Source organism: Vulpes vulpes, chromosome 14 (genome assembly GCF_048418805.1).
Source record: "Vulpes vulpes isolate BD-2025 chromosome 14, VulVul3, whole genome shotgun sequence".
NCBI classification, from domain to species: Eukaryota; Metazoa; Chordata; class Mammalia; order Carnivora; family Canidae; genus Vulpes; species Vulpes vulpes.
The window spans coordinates 29,947,689-29,969,421 of NC_132793.1; the positions used below are offsets into that span (position 1 = coordinate 29,947,689).

Sequence of the window (21,733 nt, forward strand, 5' to 3'; positions counted from 1 at the left end):
CACAGCATTTATGGCATCTCTAAAGGAAGATAGAGTGTGGTGCATGGCAGCATAAGGTTGCGTGTAAAAGCATAGGCCCTGTGGTCAGACAGATGTGGGTATGAGTCCTGGCCTCTCCTAGACAGATCATGTAGCCTCTCCACATCTCAGATTTTCGGTATGTGACTTGACCTGCTACTGCTACCGATGTTACCAGCCTCGAACCTTCTCTGTTCTCAGGGGACCAGTGGACTCCCTCTTAAAGACCAAGATGCGTGGCCTTATTTTTGCTCTCCAGGCCTTGCCTCAGTACTTTTTGCGTATACCCCCTCTATTTTGGGTAAATGTGGAATTCAGGGTTGGGTGGATTTTCAGGGACTGGTGTGCCTTTAGCCGTAGAAGCGTGGTCCCGGACTTGGTCTGTGGCCATTTGCCGGCTCTCAGAAGCAAGCCATTACTGATCAGTTAGGATGGGTGTGCAACCGAATCCTGGTGGTTTTGTGTTCATGCCTTGGGAGGATGACTAAAGAACAATCTTTTCATTCCTGGAATGTGGGAATAGGTTCTGTTTTGTGTTTTTTTCTCACCAGCCGCTTCCCTTTCTGTCTAGATGGTCCACAAATGTGTTCATCCTCTATCTGCTTTTCCCTTTATTTTATTTTTTTAAAGATTTTATTTATTTATTCATGACAGAGAGAGAGGCAGAGACATAGGCAGAGAGAGAAGCAGGCTCCTTACAGGGAGCCCGACACGGGACTTGATCCCAGGATCAGGATCATATCCTGAGCCAAAGGCAGATGCTCAACTGCTGAGCCACCCAGGTGTCCTCCTGCTTTTCCCTTTAATCTTACACACTTCCTGCTTCCCTCCTCAGCCCGCCTTCTTGTGGTGTTGGCTCCCCATTTGTGTTTCCTCTTATCCACTCACCTATCAGCCCGCTGCAAAACCTCCTCCCCTCACCACATCCTCTGACCAGGCTTTTTAGAGAATCTCCTTCCTTAAACGTTGAGGTTGTTTGGGAATCAGGCATTGGTTCTCTTTAGTCTTCATCCCAGTTTCCCTGTAATTCCATCCCACTGTTGTAGGACTTATGGTACTATTTCTGTACTAGTGATTCTCAGTTCTGTCTCCAGCTCAGCTTCAATGAGCACTGCAGACCAGTATTCTTGGTTGCTGCCTAGGCAGCTCTAATTGGATGATCACAAGCTCCTGCCATCAGCATTTAGTCACTCTTGTGACCCTAACCCCAAGGCCCATGCTTCCTTTCTCAATGAATGACATCACCATTCATCCCGTTTTCTTTTGCTGTCCTTGTTTGGTTTTTATATCAAGGTTAAATTAGCTGTTAATAATTATAAATTGAGGAGTTTTCTCATTTCTGGAAGAGATTATGTGAACCTTGAATACTTGATAGATCTCTCTTATAAAATCATTAGTATTTTATTTGTGGAGATTTTTTTTAAACTGTTGATTCAACTTCTTTAAAAGTTATAAGATATTTTAGATTTTTCTCTTTCTGTTCCAGTCATTTAAGATAATTCTTTCTAGGCATTAATTTATTTCATTTTTTCAAATGTATTGGCACAAAGTGATTTTCACACTATCCTCCAATCTTTGCAGCATCCGTGCTTAAGAGTACTGAATCATACACCTAAAAGTGGGTAAAACAGTAAATTTTACCTTAAATATTTTTTAACCCAATTATAAAAATTTAAATATCACAGCAAGATTTTTTTTGTAGATATAGACAAGCTTATTCTACAATTTATACAAAAAGGCAGAGATTCTAGAATAGCTATAACTGGTGTGAAATAGAGGAGTAACGTGGGAAGAATCACTGTACACAATGTTAAGGCTTACTGTTTAGCTACAGCAATCAAGACTTTGTGGTTATTGGTGGATGGATATACACAGATCAAGGAATGGAATAAAGAACCTTGAAATAGAACCACACAAATATGTCCAACTGATTTTTGACAAAGAAACAAAGACAGTTAATTCAGTGGAAGAAGGATAGCCTTTTCAAATAAGTAGTGCTGGAACAATTGAACAACTATAGACAAATAAATGAACTTCAACCTAAACATTTCATCTTACACAAAATCAACTCTTTATGGATCACAGCTCTTTTAAAGTGAAATATTTATTCAGCCTCTTGTCATGCCAAAATATTTTATGTATATACCACCATAATTAGCACACCCTCTCTAACAGGCAAAATTGTACGTCAAATTATATTTCATGTTACCTGATTGTGTAAAAATATAAAGTAAAAATGATTTTTCAATTCCATTTAATATTACTAATAAACAGCTCAGCAGGAGATATGAGGTACAAAATCATAGTAAAACATGACACAGGAAGAGCATAATGTAATTCCCACTTGTCATAATTTATTATGAATATACAAAGGCAACTTGTTAAAATGTTGTGTTTACTAAGATTCTGGCAATTGCTTTTTGTAGTAAGACATAACATATCAGACCTGCCACTCAACTTGTTTATCATAAGTCTCAGCCTCAATATAAAGCTGTTTAAAAAAAAAAGGTCAAAAGCCTGGGTTGCTTTTTTGTTTTGTTTTGTTTTTTGCCTGCTGAGTGTCTTGGCAAGTATGCCATTAAACACAGCAAGAAATTTAAGATAGCAAAAATCAAGAGTTAATAAAAGCCAAACATTACAACCTAAACAAAATTCATACAAAAATAACTATCACTGGTTACATAAAATATTCCTGACTAGTTAAAACTTAACAGTATAAAACATACATTTTAGAATATTTAGCAGTCAGGCTCAAAAAATAGTGTCTATTTGAAATATTCCTCTCCAAAGCCAAACTGTAGTCAAAATTAATTCAAATGTTGTAAAACTTTCTAATGCTAAAAAACGTTCAGCATTATTGAAGTGGAGCTAAATTCCAGACACTTTGTGGCTCTGTCATGCTGCAAAGGGCTGTTTCTTTGGTTCATTTAAAGCAGCAAATGAAAAAAGAAAAGAAAAGAAAAGAAAGAAAGAAAGAAAGAAAGAAAGAAAGAAAGAAAGAAAGGAAGGAAAGGAAAAAGGAAAGGAAAAAGGAAAGGAAAAAGGAAGGGAAAAAGGAAGGGAAAAAGGAAGGGAAAGGAAAAAGGAAAAAGGAAAAAGGAAAGGAAAAAGGAAAAAGGAAAGGAAAAAGGAAAAAGGAAAGGAAAAAGGAAAGGAAAGGAAAGGAAAGGAAAGGAAAGGAAAGGAAAAAAGAAAGAAAGAAAGAAAGAAGCAAATGACAGAGTCCAAGAATGTCAGAGGGCAAGATTGCTATGCCCAGCTCTGACCTCCTCATGAAGCATGGCTATACATCCGCAGAAATAGATTATTTATTTTAGAGCAAGGACGTGAGTATACATACATGAGGGAGAGAGAGAATCTCAAGCAGACTCCTCGCTGAGCACAGAGTCCAACATGGGGCTTGATCCCAGGACCCTGAGATCATGACCTGAGCCAAAATCAAGAGCTAGACACTCAAATAACTGAACCACCCAGGCAGCCCTTGACTTCTTTTATAAATTATCCTTACTGTCCACTTCAGTTTCTGATGTGGAGCTTTCAGAAAATTTATGTGAATGTTTCTTCTTTTTCCTGTTTCCTTGTTTTTTTGTCCTCCTCTTCAGAATCTGAAGAACTACTAGAAGAACTGATAGAGAAGAAGATAAATACCTACCAGATTTCTTTTCTTTTATGTTTCTCTCTCTTTTTTTTTTTTTTTTTTTTTGGATGAGCTCTCACTTTCAGTTAGTAATTTCTCCCTGTGTTTTTCTAGTTCTTTCTTCCAGTTCTCATTCTTTTTTTTTTTTCTTCAAATTCAGCCAATGCCTTAGAGCTTTTTTCTTTTCTTCTACTTTTTCCCAGGTAGGCCCTGGTCAATTCACATAATCTGGGATTGTTGACTCTGAAGGCTGGATTGAACCCCTTAATCTGGCCGTTGCTGTTGGGTTCATGTAGGCCACCCGATTGTGTCACTTCCCCATGGTGCAGGGCTAAAGATACGATCAGACACCAAGGGCAGTCAGGCCAAAGAAGCCACCAAAGAGGACCTGCTGCAGGACCTTCTGTCAGCTTGTGATCACAGCTTTAAATGTGAAATGTAAAACTATAAAACTTTTAGAAAAAAAAAATAGTGGTAGAACTTCACATCCTAAGGCTAAGCAAAAGGTTTTTAGATTCAACAACAAAGGGAAAAATCAATAAATTGGACCATATCAAGACCAAAAGCTTTTGTTCTGTGAAAGACCCTGGCAAGAGGATGAAAAAATAAGCTACATACTGAGAAAATATTTGAAAATCATTATTTCTAACCAAGCACTTGAATCTAGAATATAAGAATTCTTAAAATTCAATATTAGGGGCACCTGGGTGGCACAATCAGGTTAGCATCCAACTCTCAGTTTTGGCTCAGGTCCTGATCTCAGGATGGTGAGATTGAGCCCTGTGTCAGGGTTCACACTCAACATGGAGTCTGCTTAGGACACCCTCACCCTCTTCCTTTGCCCCTCCCCCACCTAAATAAATAAAGCTTTTTTTTTTTTTTTTTTTTTTTTTTTTTTTTTTTATGATAGTCACACAGAGAGAGAGAGAGGCAGAGACATAGGCAGAGGAAGAAGCAGGCTCCATGCACCGGGAGCCCAATGTGGGATTCGATCCCAGGTCTCCAGGATCGTGCCCTGGGCCAAAGGCAGGCGCCAAACCGCTGCGCCACCCAGGGTTCCCAATAAATAAAGCTTTTAAAAAAATCTCAACATTCAAAAATAAATACTTTTATTAAAAAATGGGCAAAAGATATGAAGAGACAATTCACCAAGGAGGATATACACTATGGCATACAAGCTATATGAAAAGATACTTAGATTTAGTAATGCAGGGATCCCTGGGTGGCGCAGCGGTTGGGCGCCTGCCTTTGGCCCAGGGCGCGATCCTGGAGACCCGGGATCGAATCCCACGTCAGGCTCCCGGTGCATGGAGCCTGCTTCTCCCTCTGCCTGTGTCTCTGCCTCTCTCTCTCTCTCTCTCTCTCTGTATGACTATCATAGATAAATAAAAAAATTAAAAAAAAAAAGATTTAGTCATGCAAATTAAAACCAGAATGAGACATCACTGCATACCTATCAGAATAACTAAAATTAAAACAGTGATAATACCAAATGCTAGAGAGAATACAGAGAAATTGGATCACACATATATTCCTGGTGGGGAAAGTAAGATAGTTTAGCCACTTGGAAGATAGTTCTGCATTTTCTTATGAAACTAAATTTGTACTTAATATACAACCCAGCAGTTGCATTATTGGGCATTTATCCCAGAAAAATGAAAACCAGTGTTTACAAAGACTACCTATACACCAATGTTCATAGCACCTGTCCAGCAACATTAAGCAGCTTTATTCATAATAGTCCCAAACTAAAAACAACCCAAGTATTCTTTAGCAGGTAAATGGCTAAACTGTGCTACATGCATACATATCATAGAGTAACACTCAGAAATAAGAAACAAACTGTTGATACAACAATCTGGATAAATCCCAAGAAAATTTTGCTGAGGAGGGGGTAACAGTCTTAGAAATTTACATACTGTATGATTCCATTTCTATAACATTTGAAAATTTAAATTTTAGACCAAAAATACAGATATATCTACTGAAGCTTCAACTTTTTTACTTTTCCTGATTGACCTCAAGACCCTCTTTTAAAAAGTCATCTGGGGGAATCCCTGGGTGGCTTGGTGGTTGGGTGCCTGCCCTCAGCCCAGGGTGGGATCCTGGGGTCCCAGGATCAAGTCCTGTATTGGGCTCCCTGCGTGGAGCCTACTTCTCCCTCTGCCTTTGTCTCTGCCTCTCTCTGTCTCTGTGTCTCATGAATAAATAAATAAAATCTTAAAAAAAAAAAAAAAGTAAAAGTCATCTGGGAGTGCTTGGGTGGCTCAGTCATTTAAGTGTTCAAGTCTTAATCTCAGTTCAGGTAGTGATGTGAGGTCATGAATTCAGGCCCTGCGTTTAAAAATAAACAAACAAACAAACAAACAAATGCAGTCACCTGATTAGGTCAGGCCCACCTACACTCAAGGGGAGAGATTATATGGTGTACACACTAAGGTAGGGGGAATCTTAGATGTCAACCAGAGATTTAGATTGTTTGACTCCATAGAGGTTGAACTCTAGGCTTCAGTCAGACAATTTCAATTTGGTAATGTCTCCTAACACTAATTATAGATGAGATACGTTTATAAAATATTTGATTTGAAGTCTAGTACATATTATTTCTTGAGTTGTTTTAAGTTGAGATTGTTTCCAGACTGACATACCTTATTATTTCTGAATCTGATTGAACTTCAGGCTTTGTTGTGTAAAACTGAAAAATGATTAACATTTTTAAGATTTTTAGTGAAAATCTTAACTTATGCCACTGACATTTTTCCTATTTGGAAAGAGGGCTTTGTGCATATAAACAAGCTCTTGTGCTGGAGATAGTCGTGCTGTTGCCAATGCTGAGCTCTAGTTTTTTTCCTCCCAATGCCCTGTTGCTCCACCCTCTGAAAGCCACTGAAAAGGTTTTAGAGCATTTCCTTCTAGAGGGATCTCTTCCCCACACTTACTTTTTAAAGTACTAATTTTAAGTTTAAGAGTCAAAGATATGTTGATTTGCTGCCTGATTTGGGGGGGCTCTTTACCTGGGCTAGATCACTTACTTGAATAAGATCCACTTATGAAAGCTATATTCAGGAGCACTTTCGAAAAAAAACTATGGCATGTTCACCATTTAGTTTGCCAAGCTCTCCTTGAACAAGCAGGTAAGTTCTGTTGGAACTATGTCTTTTTGCTCTTTGGTAGAACTAACTGTAGTATTTGCAGGCAGCTTATCTAGACCTGTGGCATTGTGTGTTCTCGCTGTCTTCACACGACACTGGTTCTCTGTGCACTTGGGACCGTATGTGGCTGTACGTGTGTGGAGGGCTGAGCTTGTGTCTTCCTGGGCATGTGAAGTGGTGTGTTCAACAGAGGAGGCTTTGCGTTTCTATACTGCTCTAATTTCCTCAGAGCCTTAGCTTTCCTAGGTGTAGTTCACTCTTAAACACACCCATGCATACTTAGAGACTATCCAGATTCAGTAAAAAGGTAGAGACTAATTGAACAAAAAGAATAGGTGCAGTGTAGGCTATTCAAGTAAATTTTAGTTTGGCTTTCAGTGTAGGCAAAAGCCATTTTGTCCCTGATTCTCATTTTTTAAAGCAAAATAATGAAGGAAATCTCGTTCTTTACTCAGAATTCATGTAAACCTTGATGCTTTAAAAATGGTAATGTTAAACTCAAGTTCCTTCACTCTGAACCAGTCCCAGGATTCTTTTCCATAATTAGGAACAGATCAAAACTTTTAACTGCTAACTGAGGGAATTTGAAACCAACTATAAAAATCTTTGTAGATGCAGTTTAAAATTAAAAAAAAAAAAAAAAACCCACCCAGATTGAAAAGGCCTTGTGAGCAAGAGGGTGATGGGGGTATTGGGGTCAGTTGTGCCTGTTTTCTGGTGAGTTGCTCCTGTGGGTGAGCACTGCTCCCTCAGCCTCTGCTTTCTGAAAGCGATCCTGGATGTCCTCACCAAGAAGCAGGGACTCAGCAGGCATAGCCATGCCCATAGTTTGGGAGGGTAGAGATTCAAGATAGAGAATGGACAGGCAGACCATTTTTTGTGTAAGGTGGGAAGGTGGGCGGTGAAGCTGGGGTTCTGGCTTGTTAATGGCTCTGCAACAGAGGTTGTTATTGTAATGTGGAACTAATATTAAAGCCCTCTCCATGCCGGGTGTTTCATCTGCTGGTTTATGTAAGAGGCTAGTGTTCGCAAGTGAAGGCAGCACAGAATTTGTATTGAGAACTGAGCATTCATTTAGACTTCAGAATTATGTTTATGAGTGCTAACAGGATTGCTCTCCTGAGCAGAGGATGTATGAAACTTTTATTAACTCAGATATACTTTTTTTTGTGACCACTTTATTGAAATATAATTCACATACCATACAATTCACCCATTTAAAGCACACAATTTAGTAGTTTTAGTATATTCACAGAGTTGTATGACCACGACCACAATAAATTTTGGAATATTTCCATCAGCCCAAAAAGAAATCCTATACTCATTAGCAGTCACTCCCAATTCCTCCTTCCGCCTAGACCCTGGCAACCACCAGTCTGTGTTTTGTAGCCATAGACTTGCCTAGTCTGGCATTTTGTGTTAATTGGGTTACATAACATATGGTGCTTTGTGGCTGGCTTCTTTGACTTAGCATAATGTTTTCAAGATTGATCCATATTTAGTACGTTTGAGTTCTTAACTCTTCTTAAATATTGAATGATACTTTATTGTATGGATATGCCACACTTTGTTTATCCATTTTTCTGTTGATGGATACTTGGATTGTTTTCACCCTTTTGCTATTATGAATAATGCCAAATACAATTTTAATGTTTATACTTTTGTATAATGATAATAATGGTGGTGTATGTACATACCTCCTGTTAGATATCTGTACCATAAGAGTCTTAAGAATGATAAAACTATGGAATACATTTAGAACTGAACTACTTAAAGTATAAATCTTTCTTTGTTTCAAAGTGGCATTTAAGGTTCTTGTACTACCTTGTGGTTTTCACTAGGATCATTATTTATTATTCCTCCTTCCTGAAAGCCTCTTCTCTTCTACTTTTTAGCCATGGATTTGGCTGTTGCTCCCTTGAATTTACTCTGGACCCTTTCTCCCTGGACAGTCTCATCCACACCATCTGTGAATACCACCTATGGCAGGGATGGGTAGATCTACGTTGCTAGCAGATCTCTCCCATGATCTCCATAGACAGGAGGCTTCCTTTAACATCTGTTCACTCCGCAGACTTTGTAGCCTTGAACGGATGAGAGTAGCTGTCAGATGCTGGGTGGCAGGCTGTGCCCCCATGTTCCTTGGAGCCCTGGGAGGAGAGGGGAGTATCTCGCGCCACCTGAGTCCGAGTGAGGATGGGCAGTGCTGAGTGGAGTCTCAGGGGCATGAAGTTGGGGAGCAGGGGGGGTGTTTGTGCTGGGGAAAGGACATACCCAATCCCTTGCAAGAGCTACTGGGAGTTTAGCAGAGGTAGAGTGGTAGCGCTGTGAACAAGGTGCTGGAGAACTGGGCAGAGGCTGTCGTAAAGAGACTGGAGGCTTCAGCTGAGCGGTGGCAACTATAGCTTGAAAAGCACTGGGAATTGCTGAAATGTAAGCCAAGAAGTGACTGAAGATGGGTATTTTCAAAAGACCCCTTTGGCAGCAGTTGGGAGAATGGATTGGAAGGAGCTGGGCATGAGTTGGGGAGTCCAGGTAGAATTCTTGTTTAGAAACCCAGGGGAGGGGTCTGGTGACCCTCAGGCATATCCTTTAGAAACTTTCTTTCCTTATCTGTTTCTCTATCACTGTAGACTCTTGTCTGGCTTTTCACTCTACGAAGATTTCCTCAAGGGCAAGGACAGTGTCTTCTATTTCTGTGTCTTCAGTGTTGCAGCATAGTGTTGATCAGCAGTAGACACGTTGCAAATGTGTACTAGATGAATGTGTAGTTGTAGGTATATGGGAGCTTTTGGGCTGGTATCAGAACTTTGTTCTTTTTTGCAACTTTTCTGAAGGTGCTGACAGCTTTTTCTGATATTGTCAGAGTGATTGCCAACCAGTGCTAAGGTGCCAGCTAGGGTTGGAGAGCAAGAATTTGTCATGTCAGTCGGCACAGTCCGGTGTTAGAGGATTGAATTGCTCTAACATGTTGTCGTAAGAGTTGAGAGGTAGAAGAAAGGACAGAGATGAAAACATAAACATTCTTATTTTACAAACAGGATAGTTAAGAGGATATATATATTGAAATATTTAAGAATGAAATGATGGGGGAAGCCTGGGTGGTTCAGCGGTTAAATGCGTCTGGAGTCCTGGGATTGAGTCCCACATTGGGCTTCCTGCACGGAGCCTGCTTCTCCCTCTGCCTGTGTCTCTGCCTATGTCTCTGTCTCTCTCTGTGTCTCTCATGAATAAATAAATAAAATCTTCTAAAAAAAATAATGAAATGATAGGTAACCTGGGATTTGCTTCAAAATAATATGATTGTGGGGAAAGTGGGTAGCCTGTGGATGAAACAAGACTGGACTTGAGCTGGTGATTATTACAGGTGGGTGTGACCACATTGAGTTCATTATCCTATTCTCTGTACTTTTTTAAAGGTTTAAAATTTTCCATAATAAAAAAATGAGAGATAAAACAGGTGATAGAAAAAAAATAAAGACCCAAGTGTATTATTATTTAACCTCCTGAAGGTAGCCTCAACTGGGTCTGCAGCCTAGGCTAGCTGGGACCTTAGCACATCAAGACCAGCTGGGATGTATCTTGGAACTGACCTTATCTTTTACTTTGCGGGAAGTGCACAGTATTTTACTAGGGTTTTACCAGTTATTGACTGCTGTTGGACAGTGTCTAGAATAGTCAGGAAGGAGTCAGGAACAAAACCCTGTCTAACACACCTCACACTGGTGAAATGGCTTCCTTGGGAGCCACCGACTTCACGCAGGGTTGCAGAAGAGTCCTGATGGCTCCTCCTGTGGGCAGTGAGGTCCAGGAAGCTGCCTTGCCATGGGCCATGGCTACAATGTCTCCTGCTTTTGCAGCTGCCTGTGGGTAACAGGGATATCCTTCCCCTGTATTAGAGGTGTTCTATCCGTTTCCTGTCTCTGTTGGCATCCTTCTAGCACTGTCACCCTCAGAATGACAACATTGATGTAACTAGACTGGAAGGGGCAAGTGGGAATGGTGGCCTCAGTTACCCTCCTTTATAGTAGGAAGTCAGTAAGTGATGCCCAAAATGGCTAAGTCAAGAAATAGCAAATTAAAAAAAAAAAAACAACAACAACAACTTTGGGACACCTGGGTGGCTCAGTGGTTGAGCGTTTGCCTTTGACTCAGGGCATGATCCCAGGGTCCAGGATCGAGTCCCACATTGGGCACCTGTGGAGATACTGCTTCTCCCGCTGCCTATGTCTCTGCCTCTCTCTCTGTCTCTCATGAATAAATAAATAAAATCTTTTTTAAAAATTAAAAAAAAAACTTCTTAGTGATAAAAAGATAACCCCCCAGAAGAACATAAAAAAAAAAAAAAACTGAAATAAAGGTGGGAGCCTCTGGAGAGAAACCTTGAGGAGAGGATGTAGGGAGCAGGAACCATTGCTTTGCATGATTAGCTGTTTGTTCTGGTAGCGATTTCAACCAAATGTATCTAGTTCTTAATGATTTTTAAATTATTAACGATCATGATAAGATGGAATAGGAATTCTGGAGAGTGGTGAAAAGAATGGTTGAAAGGCTCTGTGGGAAAGCAAACACAGAGCACTATTGGGGTGGGAGGTTGGGTGTGCGCAGATGGTGAGTGTTAGCTTACACATCAGGAGTGAGTGGCTCAGTAGAATTAACTAGCCTTGAGGCTAGTATTTGTTCATCCATTCATTCACTTGTTTCCAAATACCTACCTTGTTGATTACACAAACGTTAGAAATGCAATGTTAGAAATACACATGTTAGAAAAATAATTTGTGGTAGTTGGCTATAAGAAATGTCTTACTTTTATTTTTAGAGTGCCCTCCCTACCTTAGTTGATAAGAAATTCATTCCCAAAGAGTGCCATCACCTTCTCGCAGGAGCTGTAGGAACCTTAGGGCTTACCCATGCCCAGAGATATGGGGAAGACCTCTGATCTTCATTCACTGACTGATGCTCCCAGCACCCTGGCTTATGGCCCACAGGGTTGTTTGAAGGCAGCTGTCCTAATTCCCATGTGTGACAGGCTTGGCCATTGGGTACAGAATAGTCTGTGAGGTCCAAGAGCCTCCCCAGGCCTGCCATGCAGTCTCCTTATATTCCTTGGCACTTTCAAAACTAGAACATCTGCCCTGCTTCCATTTCCGGGCCTCAGAGTTTGGGTCATGCTTCTCTGTTTGTTTCAATGCATTACCCTCTCTTTCTCTACCGTCACCTTCCCCCCCACTCCCAATACCCACCATAGCCCCATCCCTGGGGAAGATCCAGGTTCATTTCTTTGGGGGCCAAACCTTCTAAGTAAAAATGACACATTTTTTCAGCCCTATTCCTGAAACACTAAAGGAATTGTTTGGGGTAAGGAGCAGGGTAGATTTTTTCCTTAATTCCTTGTTTCAGAATTTCCTAAAGTATGATCTTTGGACACTGGCATCAGAATCACCTAGGGAACTTAAAGCTTCAGGAGTAGGAATAGGGCCTACGATTCACACTTCATTGCAGGCTCTCCAGAGTTTGAGAACTATGGTCTAGTTCTTGGAATATGATGATGTTATTTGCTCTCTGGAGGTAGGTGTATCTGCCTCTATGGGTGGTAGGGAATTGCCTTTCCATTCTTTCTCCTACAATGGTTAGAAAGTCAGAAATTGATTTTTTGTTGACAGAAGAGTGAAGGAATCTTTTTTTCCAGGACATCTCTGGATACACAGACATAGTACAAGGTGGAATATGACTGTCCCATACCCTGAGAAGGAAGCAGATTGGGCACTGGGAGTGTAGAGAAGAGAGAGCCGATTTCCAGCCGCTGAATGAGGAAGAGAGTGTTTAGGTGGGGCTGAGGTGGTGGCGGGGTACTGTAGATGGGTGGGCAGAGCCCTCTGGTGATTGAAGGACCAAGTGCAGCAGTAGAGCAGTCTGAAAACCCATGTTTGGCTAACGCACAAAACTAGTGCTTGGGAAATGTAGGTCCACCATATCTTACCCTAAATTCTGGGTCTAGCTGGGTTTCTGAGTTGTTTCTCAGATTTATTCAGCACACCCAGAGGGTCCCTGGGCAGGCACACCTTAATCAAACTTATTGCTGAGAGTAAGGCAAAAGCACATTGTGGAAATGTAAGGGGACATAAATTCTAGGTTTGCTGGAGTGTGGGGGGTGATCCCTACTGTTTAGAAAGGGAGAAGAATGACACTGAGTTTTATTTATAAATTGTAATGACATTTTCTTTTTTTGTAATAAGCATATCTTATTATAGGAAGTCCCTTTTATCTTCAGTGTCAAAGAAGCCACCAAATACTTCAATGTCTGTTTCAGTGTTTATTTTATAAAAAATCATGGAAGAAAGACCTGATCAGAATATTGTCTTGAAAAAATGAAGTTCAAAGGCACAAAAAATGTTTAATTTTACAGTTAACAAAATTTAAGTTACGATTGCAACCATGAGCCAATTCTTAGAAGAAAGAAAACTCAATCAGGTCTTTCTTACTTTCAGGGGAAGGTGGAGGTCGGGTCATTGTTTTTCCAATTACCCTTTTCCTTTATTCAGCACATATTTATTAAACACCTCTTCCATGCCAGTCACTGCTTTAGGCACTGGAGACACAGGAGTCAGCAGCAAGGTCCCTGTCCTCACGGATTTTTTTTTTTTTTCCGGATCTTATTTTCTAATGAAAGAAAAAAACTATAAGTAAATGGACATATAAGGGCTATGAAGAAAAATTGAGCAAGATAAGTAGAGGTGTGGCTTCAGTTGTGCAGATGGTGCTGGGAGCTTAGACAGCATTAACAGTCTTCACTTCAGATTGATTGCACGCCATGAGTCAAGCGCCTCATCAGTGTTCCCAGGGTCCTCTCTTAGTATCTTTGGAGTATCTTGAAGGACTTATGTCTTTACCTTCATACCTCTTCAGTTGATAACCCTGCTGGGTCTCCATTTACCAGTGATTCTGTGGGATCAGTTCTCCAACAGCACTTTCAGTAGAATCTTGCCTTTGCTAGATTGCTTTTGCGGTTGGTTTGTATGTCTGGGGTCTGAGTCGGGGCAGCCCAGTTCATGCTTGTTGTCCTAGTATAATTTTTTTTAAGATTTATTTATTCATTTATGACAGACATATATATATAGAGAGAGGCAGAGACACAGGAGGAGGGAGAAGCAGGCTCCATGCTGGGAGCCCGATGTGGGACTCGATCCCGGGACTCCAGAATCGCACCCTGGGCCAAAGGCAGGCGCTAAACCGCTGAGCCACCCAGGGCTCCTGGGTGGCTAGGACAATTATACTTGTCCTAGTATAATTTTTAATAGCATTCCCTTTCTCTCTCAGAAGTTCTCAGTTTGGACAAGAAGCTCATCACTCTGTCAGTCAAATATTAATCAACTGTCATGGTGGGTGGGATGTTGAGCAAGGCTAAATCTTTCTAAGTGGTCAGTCTATTCATAAACAGTTTTATGTTAGGACTTTTGTTTCCCTACCAAACTGGAGACTTGGGTGAATAACATTTAACAAAAGAGGTCACCTTTTAGAGTAATGTGAGTCTTGGGTAGCAGCCACACTGGTGGCCAGTTTATATTGGTTCATTGTGGTTTTGAATTAGACATGAACATGGTGTGGCCCAGCTTCAGCAAGAAGGCTAATGGTGGTGATCCCAGCACTGCGGAGTATTACATGGCACAGGGCATAGAGACACCTGGTAATCCTCAGAGGATGCTATTAGCATCCAAACTTTCTGGCATCCGACAGTAAAAGCATCTCAGGATCTCTTTAAGTATAAACACTGAGGACATACTAGTGCTTTAAGAGATTAAAATCTATTAACAGAATTGGACGGACTAGAATCGGTTTCCTTCTCGTTCTTTATGTTATAACCTAGAACCTTCATTTGTCAAGATTGAATAACATTGTTTAAATAATTGTCCTGGGATCCCTGGGTGGCGCAGCGGTTTGGCGCCTGCCTTTGGCCCAGGGCACGATCCTGGAGACCCAGGATCGAATCCCACATCAGGCTCCCGGTGCATGGAGCCTGCTTCTCCCTCTGCCTATGTCTTTGCCTCTCTCTCTCTCTCTCTCTCTCTCTCTCTCTGTGACTATCATAAATAAATAAAAATTTAAAAAATAATAATAATATAATTATTAAAAATTAATAATTGTCCTTCACTAGTTTTATTAAAAAACTTTATGTGAGGGCAGTGGCCATATTCTTGAGGAGTCTTCTTATTTGTGACTAGGTACTATTTAAAAATTAAGGAAAAGCAAAGAATGTGAGTTTTTCCTTACCTATGGTATAAAGTCTATGTATCTTTGTGTTTCTGATTATAAATGGTAGCTAAAGAGACACCAGAACTGCAAATTCTGTTCCCCGTAGTGTTCTTAGCCTGAATAGGTAGTATTGGAACTTTATTTATGGAATGTCAAAAAGAAAAGACCATCAAAAAAGGCCATTACTGGAAACCTCTTCTGCCTCTTTGAGTCTGGCCATAAAAAGAATACAAAACATTGAATTGTCCCATTGCCAGTGTCTGGGTCCAGCACTTTTCTTGTTTTACCATAGGATGGGAACTGCTGCCTGAAAAGATAGGGAGTTGGGTGAGATTAGAAAAAGAAGCTGCTAATCATTTATTTCCCTGATTTTTGTCATACTCATGGTCTGTACTGGAGCAATTTTCACCTTATTCAATAAATGTTTTACTTACAGTACCATTGTCTCTGCAAGGAGAAGAGCTATATACCCTTTAAGAAAGCAAAGAATACACCATAACATCTGGCTAGTACCATGAGTATTATAAATAATAAAGACAGTTATATTTACTAATAAATCCTGACATGCTCATTTTTTTTCATGTTTTAATAGCTCTGATAGCACAACGCATCTTCCAGCCAATGATTTTTAAAGTATCTTGTCATCATATAATTGGTAGTGTTTTTCCTTGATAGTATACAAAATGTCTATTTCTGTCAGCGGTGTCTTAGATGATCTACATTAGGGATTTTTTTATATTCTTGGTATAAAACTATTAACTGTATAATAAAATTATTTAGGTCCCAACTGGTGTTATATTGACTGTCAAATGATACTCAATGTAGTCAAATGAGATACCTTTTTTTAATAATAATAATTTAAAAAAGGACACTGTCCTGAAGTGAGTGTTCACTGAGCACGTAAGTATCAAAGAGATGAAGGGCACAGATGAGGCTCCTTACCTTGGGGTGGATCCAAGAATTTGAACTTGAAGCAAACAAGGAGAACATTTTGTCCAGAGAAAGGCACAAGGAGGTAGCAAGCAGACTGGCTTGCCTGGCATTGGGGTTTTCATGTTGGGATCTGAGAAGTCTTCTAGGATACACTAAAAGAACTTAGATCTGGTATCAAGAGCAGAGGGGTGGGTGCCCTGGGAGTTTTCCTTGAAGCCTCAGAATATTACTTTTGGGCTGGCAGTTAAGCCAGAAAAGAAAGAGATGAGCCACTTGCCCTCAAGAAAAACAATTTCTTTAATCTCTTCTTGAACATTTCCAGTGTGTCTCTTAAACTGAGAAGGCCAAGTTTGCCAGTGCTCCTGTGTAGCCTACCTCCTCACACTACCTGTTTCTCCCTCACAGATCGCCTTCTCCCAGCACAGCAATTTTATGGACCTGGTACAGTTCTTCGTGACTTTCTTCAGGTAATTTCACTTCTACAAACTATATCTTCTCTTTTGATTCAGGTACTTAATCCCCTTAATTATCAACTTACAGAAGATAATTGAGTAATCCTGTGTTGGCACAACAGATCAAACTAACTTTATAGACCTTTCTGAAAAGTTACATGCAATAGTGTAAATTCAGCCTAACCTGATAAATGAAAACATTTACTTTGTACATTCTGGCTTTAGGGGACAGCTTTTCCTGTACTCTGTACTGAAATACAGATAAATCTGGTTCTTCATTTGGGGAGATTTCAGGGTTGAAACAACAATTAATAATGATCACTGATATGTGCTACAGATACACTTCCTCTTGTTCAAGGATTATTCTGGTGATTATCCAGAGTTTTAAAGCTAAAGTGACTTGTTAGGCCTTGGGGTTCTTTTATTTTTATGGTTTTTTTTAAGTTTAATTTTATTTTTATGAAAATACTGTCTACGCATAATTGAAAAAGATACATGCTTCAGTGCTCATAAGAGAAAGTAGGAGTATCCTGCCCCATACCTTGCCATTCTTCACCTTCCCTAAGTTTAAATTATTTTAGCTATTTTTCACTTCTCTATGCTTACACTATTTCTTGATTTTTCAGTTCAGTTTTATCTTTTGATGTCCCACTGTATATGAGGATTTATTGAGGATTTATTATCCCATGTAACCTCATCCAGCAACTCCTCACACACTATGAGTACAAACAAAATCCCCTTCCTATCCCCTCATAAAGTTAGATCACAGTGCTTGCCTGAATCACGGCTCTCTGTTATGTTGTTATAACTGTAAAACCCCCTATTCACAGCTGAGTTGAACTATGATTGTTCTTACCCATTTTTTGGATGGGTGGGCATCATTCTTTTCTTACCCTAATTTTGATTTTTTTAGTTGTTTGGTTTTCTTACCCTAATTTTGATCTTTTTAATTGTTTGGTTTTCTAAGAGGTTACCCCTGATTTATCCCTGTACTCTGACAGAATGGGAAAATCTGTCTGGGTCAAACACAAGTAAGTACTGACCTGGTTTTAGTTTCTCTTGGAGATGTCTGCCCTAAAACCCTCCAACTTTCTGCTCCCAGGTGTACTAGTTCTTGAGGCCTGCTGTATGATTGTCATCTTGGGAATTTCTTTCGCCTTCCTTTTATATTGAAATCTGTTTCCTGGATCTTGTGTCTTCATCTCTCTATTTATTTCCTCTTTTTTTTTTTATTTTTTATTTTATTTTATTTTTAATAAATTTTTTTAATTTATTTATGATAGTCACAGAGAGAGAGAGAGAGAGAGAGAGAGAGAGGCAGAGACATAGGCAGAGGGAGAAGCAGGCTCCATGCACCGGGAGCCCGATGTGGGATTCGATCCCGGGTCTCCAGGATCGCGCCCTGGGCCAAAGGCAGGCGCCAAACCGCTGCGCCACCCAGGGATCCCCTCTTTTTTTTTTTAAATGTTATTTATTTATTCATGAGAGAGAGACAGAGACAGAGACATAGGCAGAGAGAGAAGCAGGCTCCATGCAGGGAGCCCAATTTGGGACTCGATCCCAGGACTCCAGGATCACGCCCTGGACAGAAGGCAGGCGCTCAACCACTGAGCCACCCAGGCGTCCCTTGTTTCCTCTATTTAGTGGGGCACATTCTCCAGGAGATTTTTGAGAAAAGGTACAGGGAAGGTAACTTTTCTGTAACCTACTCTGGAAAGTTTTTAATTTTTACCCTCCCATTTGATCAAAAGTTTGCATACAGAATTCTAGGTTGGAAATAATTTTCCACTAGAATTGAGAAGGCATTATGCTGTTTCTTCTAGCTTCCAGTATTAATATTGAGAAGACTATTGCCATTATAACTCCCAATCTTTGCATGAGATCTATTTCTCTCTTTTAAAAATGTATTAAAGTATATTATAAAATCACAGAAACACTCAGTGAATTATCACAAATTGAACACATACTTTAGAAGCTCCCATTTCATCAATCACAACTGCCTTCTTCCCCCAAAGTAACTATTTACCTGACTTCTAAAATTATATATTGTATTTGCCCATTTAAAAAATTTATGTTAAATCAACTGCAGAAATTTTAAAACAGTTTGATCAAAAAAATTAAAAACTTGTGGGATATAGTTAAAGTTGTACTTAGAGGGAATGGCTTTAAATCTGTGGTTCTCAACTGTAGCTGCACAGTAGAATCACTTGAGGAGCTTTTGATGCCCATACCAGTCACATCAGAATCTCTGGGGATGGGACTCCAGCATTTGAAAGCTCCCCAGGTGATTGCAACGTGCAGCTAAGGTTGAGAATCGCTGCTTTTTCTTGGGGTGGGGGGGGCACCATTCTCAATAAGTCAGAAAAAGAACTAATTAAATCTAAAGAAAGTAGAAGAAAGCAATATAAATAGAGCAAAATTAATGATGTAGGGGAAGAAGTACAGTAGAGAGGATTAAAAGAACCACAAATTTGGATCTTTGAAATAATAAGAATAATATTGATAAACCCTTGGCAAGATTGACCAAGAAAAAAGAAGAGATAAAGTCAGAAACGTAACAGGAGGCATTACTCCAAATCACACAGACAATTAAAAAAAAAAAAAGACAATTTTTTCCTCCATAAGAATATTTTATGAGCAACTTTGTGCAAATAAATTTGAAAACGGAACAGATGGAGTGGACAATTAGAAAAACAAAGAATATATACTACTTACTGAAACTGATACAGAATAGGAACTTGAATACTGAATAGCCCTATATCTGTTTTAAAACAATATATAATTTAAAATTTTCCCACAAAGATAACTCTAGGCCCAGGTGGCTTTATTGGTAACTTACAGCCTTTTAAGAAAGAAATGTCATTAGTAACCAAATCTTCTAGAGAACAGAAAAAAAAAGGAATACATCCCAATTCGTTTTATGAACTTAGCATAACCTGACAAGAATATTATGAGAATGGAATTTACAAGCCAGTCTTATGAATGAATGAAGAAGCAAAAATCCACCTGCAATACAAAAAGGCAACTCTACTGTGACCTAGTTGGGTTCATTCCAGAAATTGCAAATTTTGATTTAGCGTTAGAAAATCAATCCATGTTATTTACATTAATTGCTTAATAAGGGAGGAGAATAATATGGTCATCTTAATCAATGAGGAAAAGCATTTGATAAAGGACCAATATATAAAGCAAAAAATAAAACCAAGTTCTTTTTTTTTTTTTTTAAGATTTTATTTGTTTATTCATGAGAGACACAGAGAGAGCCAGAGACATAGGCAGAGGGAGATGCAGGCTCCCTGCAGGAAGCCTGATGTGGGACCCCAGGATCATAACCTGAGCCAAAGGCAGACACACAACCACTGAGCCACCCAGGTGCCCCAACAAACCACATTCTTAATAGTAAGATGTTATAAACTTTCCCTTTGAGTTTGGGAACAAGGCAGAGATTCTATCAGAGCCACTTGGCTGACTCAGTCAGTGGAGCATGCAACTCTTGATCACAAGGTTGTGAGTTGAAGCCCCACATTGGGGCATAGAGCCTACTTAAAAAAAAAAAAAAAAAAAATCCATCTGTTATTTCATTCAACACTATGACAAAGATTCTAGCCAATACAGTAAGACAAAAATAAAATACAGAGATCCCTGGGTGGCGCAGCGGTTTGGCACCTGCCTTTGGCCCAAGGCGCGATCCTGGAGACCCGGGATCGAATCCCACGTCGGGCTCCCGGTGCATGGAGCCTGCTTCTCCCTCTGCCTGTGTCTCTGCCTATCTCTCTCTCTCTCTGTGTGTGACTATCATAAATAAATAAAAAATTTTTAAAAAAAGACAAAAATAAAATACATAAGAATTGGAAAAGAAAAAATAAATCATCATGCTACAGTGTGATTGTATTTATAGGAAGTCAAAAGAATCTGCAGAAAAAATATTAGAATTGATAGGTGAATTCAAAATTGCTAGACACAAAGGCAATATTAAAAAATTATTCTGTGTTGTACAGAAGCATACATCTTTTGCAGCTCTTACTGGTAAAGGCAGATGCTGGCATGAAAACCATATAATTAATTGTATTTCCCATAGTGAGCTATTAGGTGCCCTCCCCTTTCGACCATGAAAGCAATCCCTTCCTGAGTGATGCTGGGGAGCAGATGGCCTCGCATCAAGATTCAGCCACATCCTGATGGGCCCACTTCTGTCTGCTATAAACTGTAGCCTTTAGTTTTTGGATGTTGATGACATCTCCACCAAGAAGTAACTGTTGCGTCCCTCCAGTCTTGGAGGGAGAGAAAAGAATCTGACAAAAAGCATTCAGTGTTTCTAGGGGGAAAAATCAATTACATTTCTATATTTCACTAACAAAAAATGAAATTTACATGTTTGTGTTACTTCAGTAAATGAAATTGTTCAAAATTACAGCATAACAGAATCAAGAAAGAATTACCAAGAAAAAAATGGAGAGGGCAGGGAGACAGTCTACTGACAGTCTGCTTTTTCAAACTACAGTGATCAGTGAGGCACTGGCACAAAATCAGATTAACCAGTGGAATATGTACATAACCAAGGAAACAAGTAAAGTTTAAAAGCCTCAGATTTGTTTGATGTGATGAAAAACTAAATATAAATAAAAAGTAGACAGTTATAAACAAGAAGCTTAAAAGAGTAATATAGACTTAATAGCCACTAGTCACATGTCTAATGAGCTCTTGAATATAGCTAATGTGACTCAGAAACTGAATTTTTCATTTTACCTAATTTTAACTGATTTAAATATAATTTTTAAAAATAAGTAAATAAATTTGCTACTTGATTCAGTTACCAGAGAACTTGTGTGTTTAGAACAACCTGGATATGTGAATCTACTTTTTCAAATGTAAATGTTATGAAATTTAAATACAGATCAAATATTTTCTGATAAAAATTTAATGTCCAAATTGAGATGTGCTTATTATAAAATATACACTGGATTTTGAAGACTTAATCGAATATTAGAACATAAGATATCTCAATTTTTATATTGGTCATATGTTCAAATGATGTTTTGGCGATCTTGGGTTAAATAAAACTTATTTTATTAAAATTAATTTCACCTGTCTTTTTTTTTTTTTTTTTTTTTTTTTTTTTTTTTGCTGTGGCTCATAGAACTTTTAAAATTACTTATATGGCTCACATTAAATTTCTGTTGAACAATGACCTATATAAAGTAAAGGGAAAAATTTTTAGGAACAACATAAAAAGATATGATAAAATAATGCTAAACTAATCCCAAGGATTTGAAAACAAAATAGTTAAGACT

The 21,733-nt window shown here is 39.2% G+C and overlaps 1 protein-coding gene across 3 annotated transcripts in view; it reads left to right on the forward strand.

The window, feature by feature from the left end:
* Nucleotides 1–21,733, forward strand: part of ATRN (attractin) — a 163,152-nt gene that overhangs the window by 113,563 nt on the left and 27,856 nt on the right. For 2 of the 3 annotated variants that reach the window (XM_072736260.1, XM_026012365.2), the window contains exon 25: nucleotides 16,396–16,457. In XM_072736260.1, the coding sequence (XP_072592361.1) occupies nucleotides 16,396–16,457 (62 nt within the window). Of the gene's footprint in view, nucleotides 1–16,395; nucleotides 16,458–20,520; nucleotides 21,519–21,733 lie in introns of those variants that run through there. The other variant, XM_072736259.1, reaches the window with a different exon arrangement.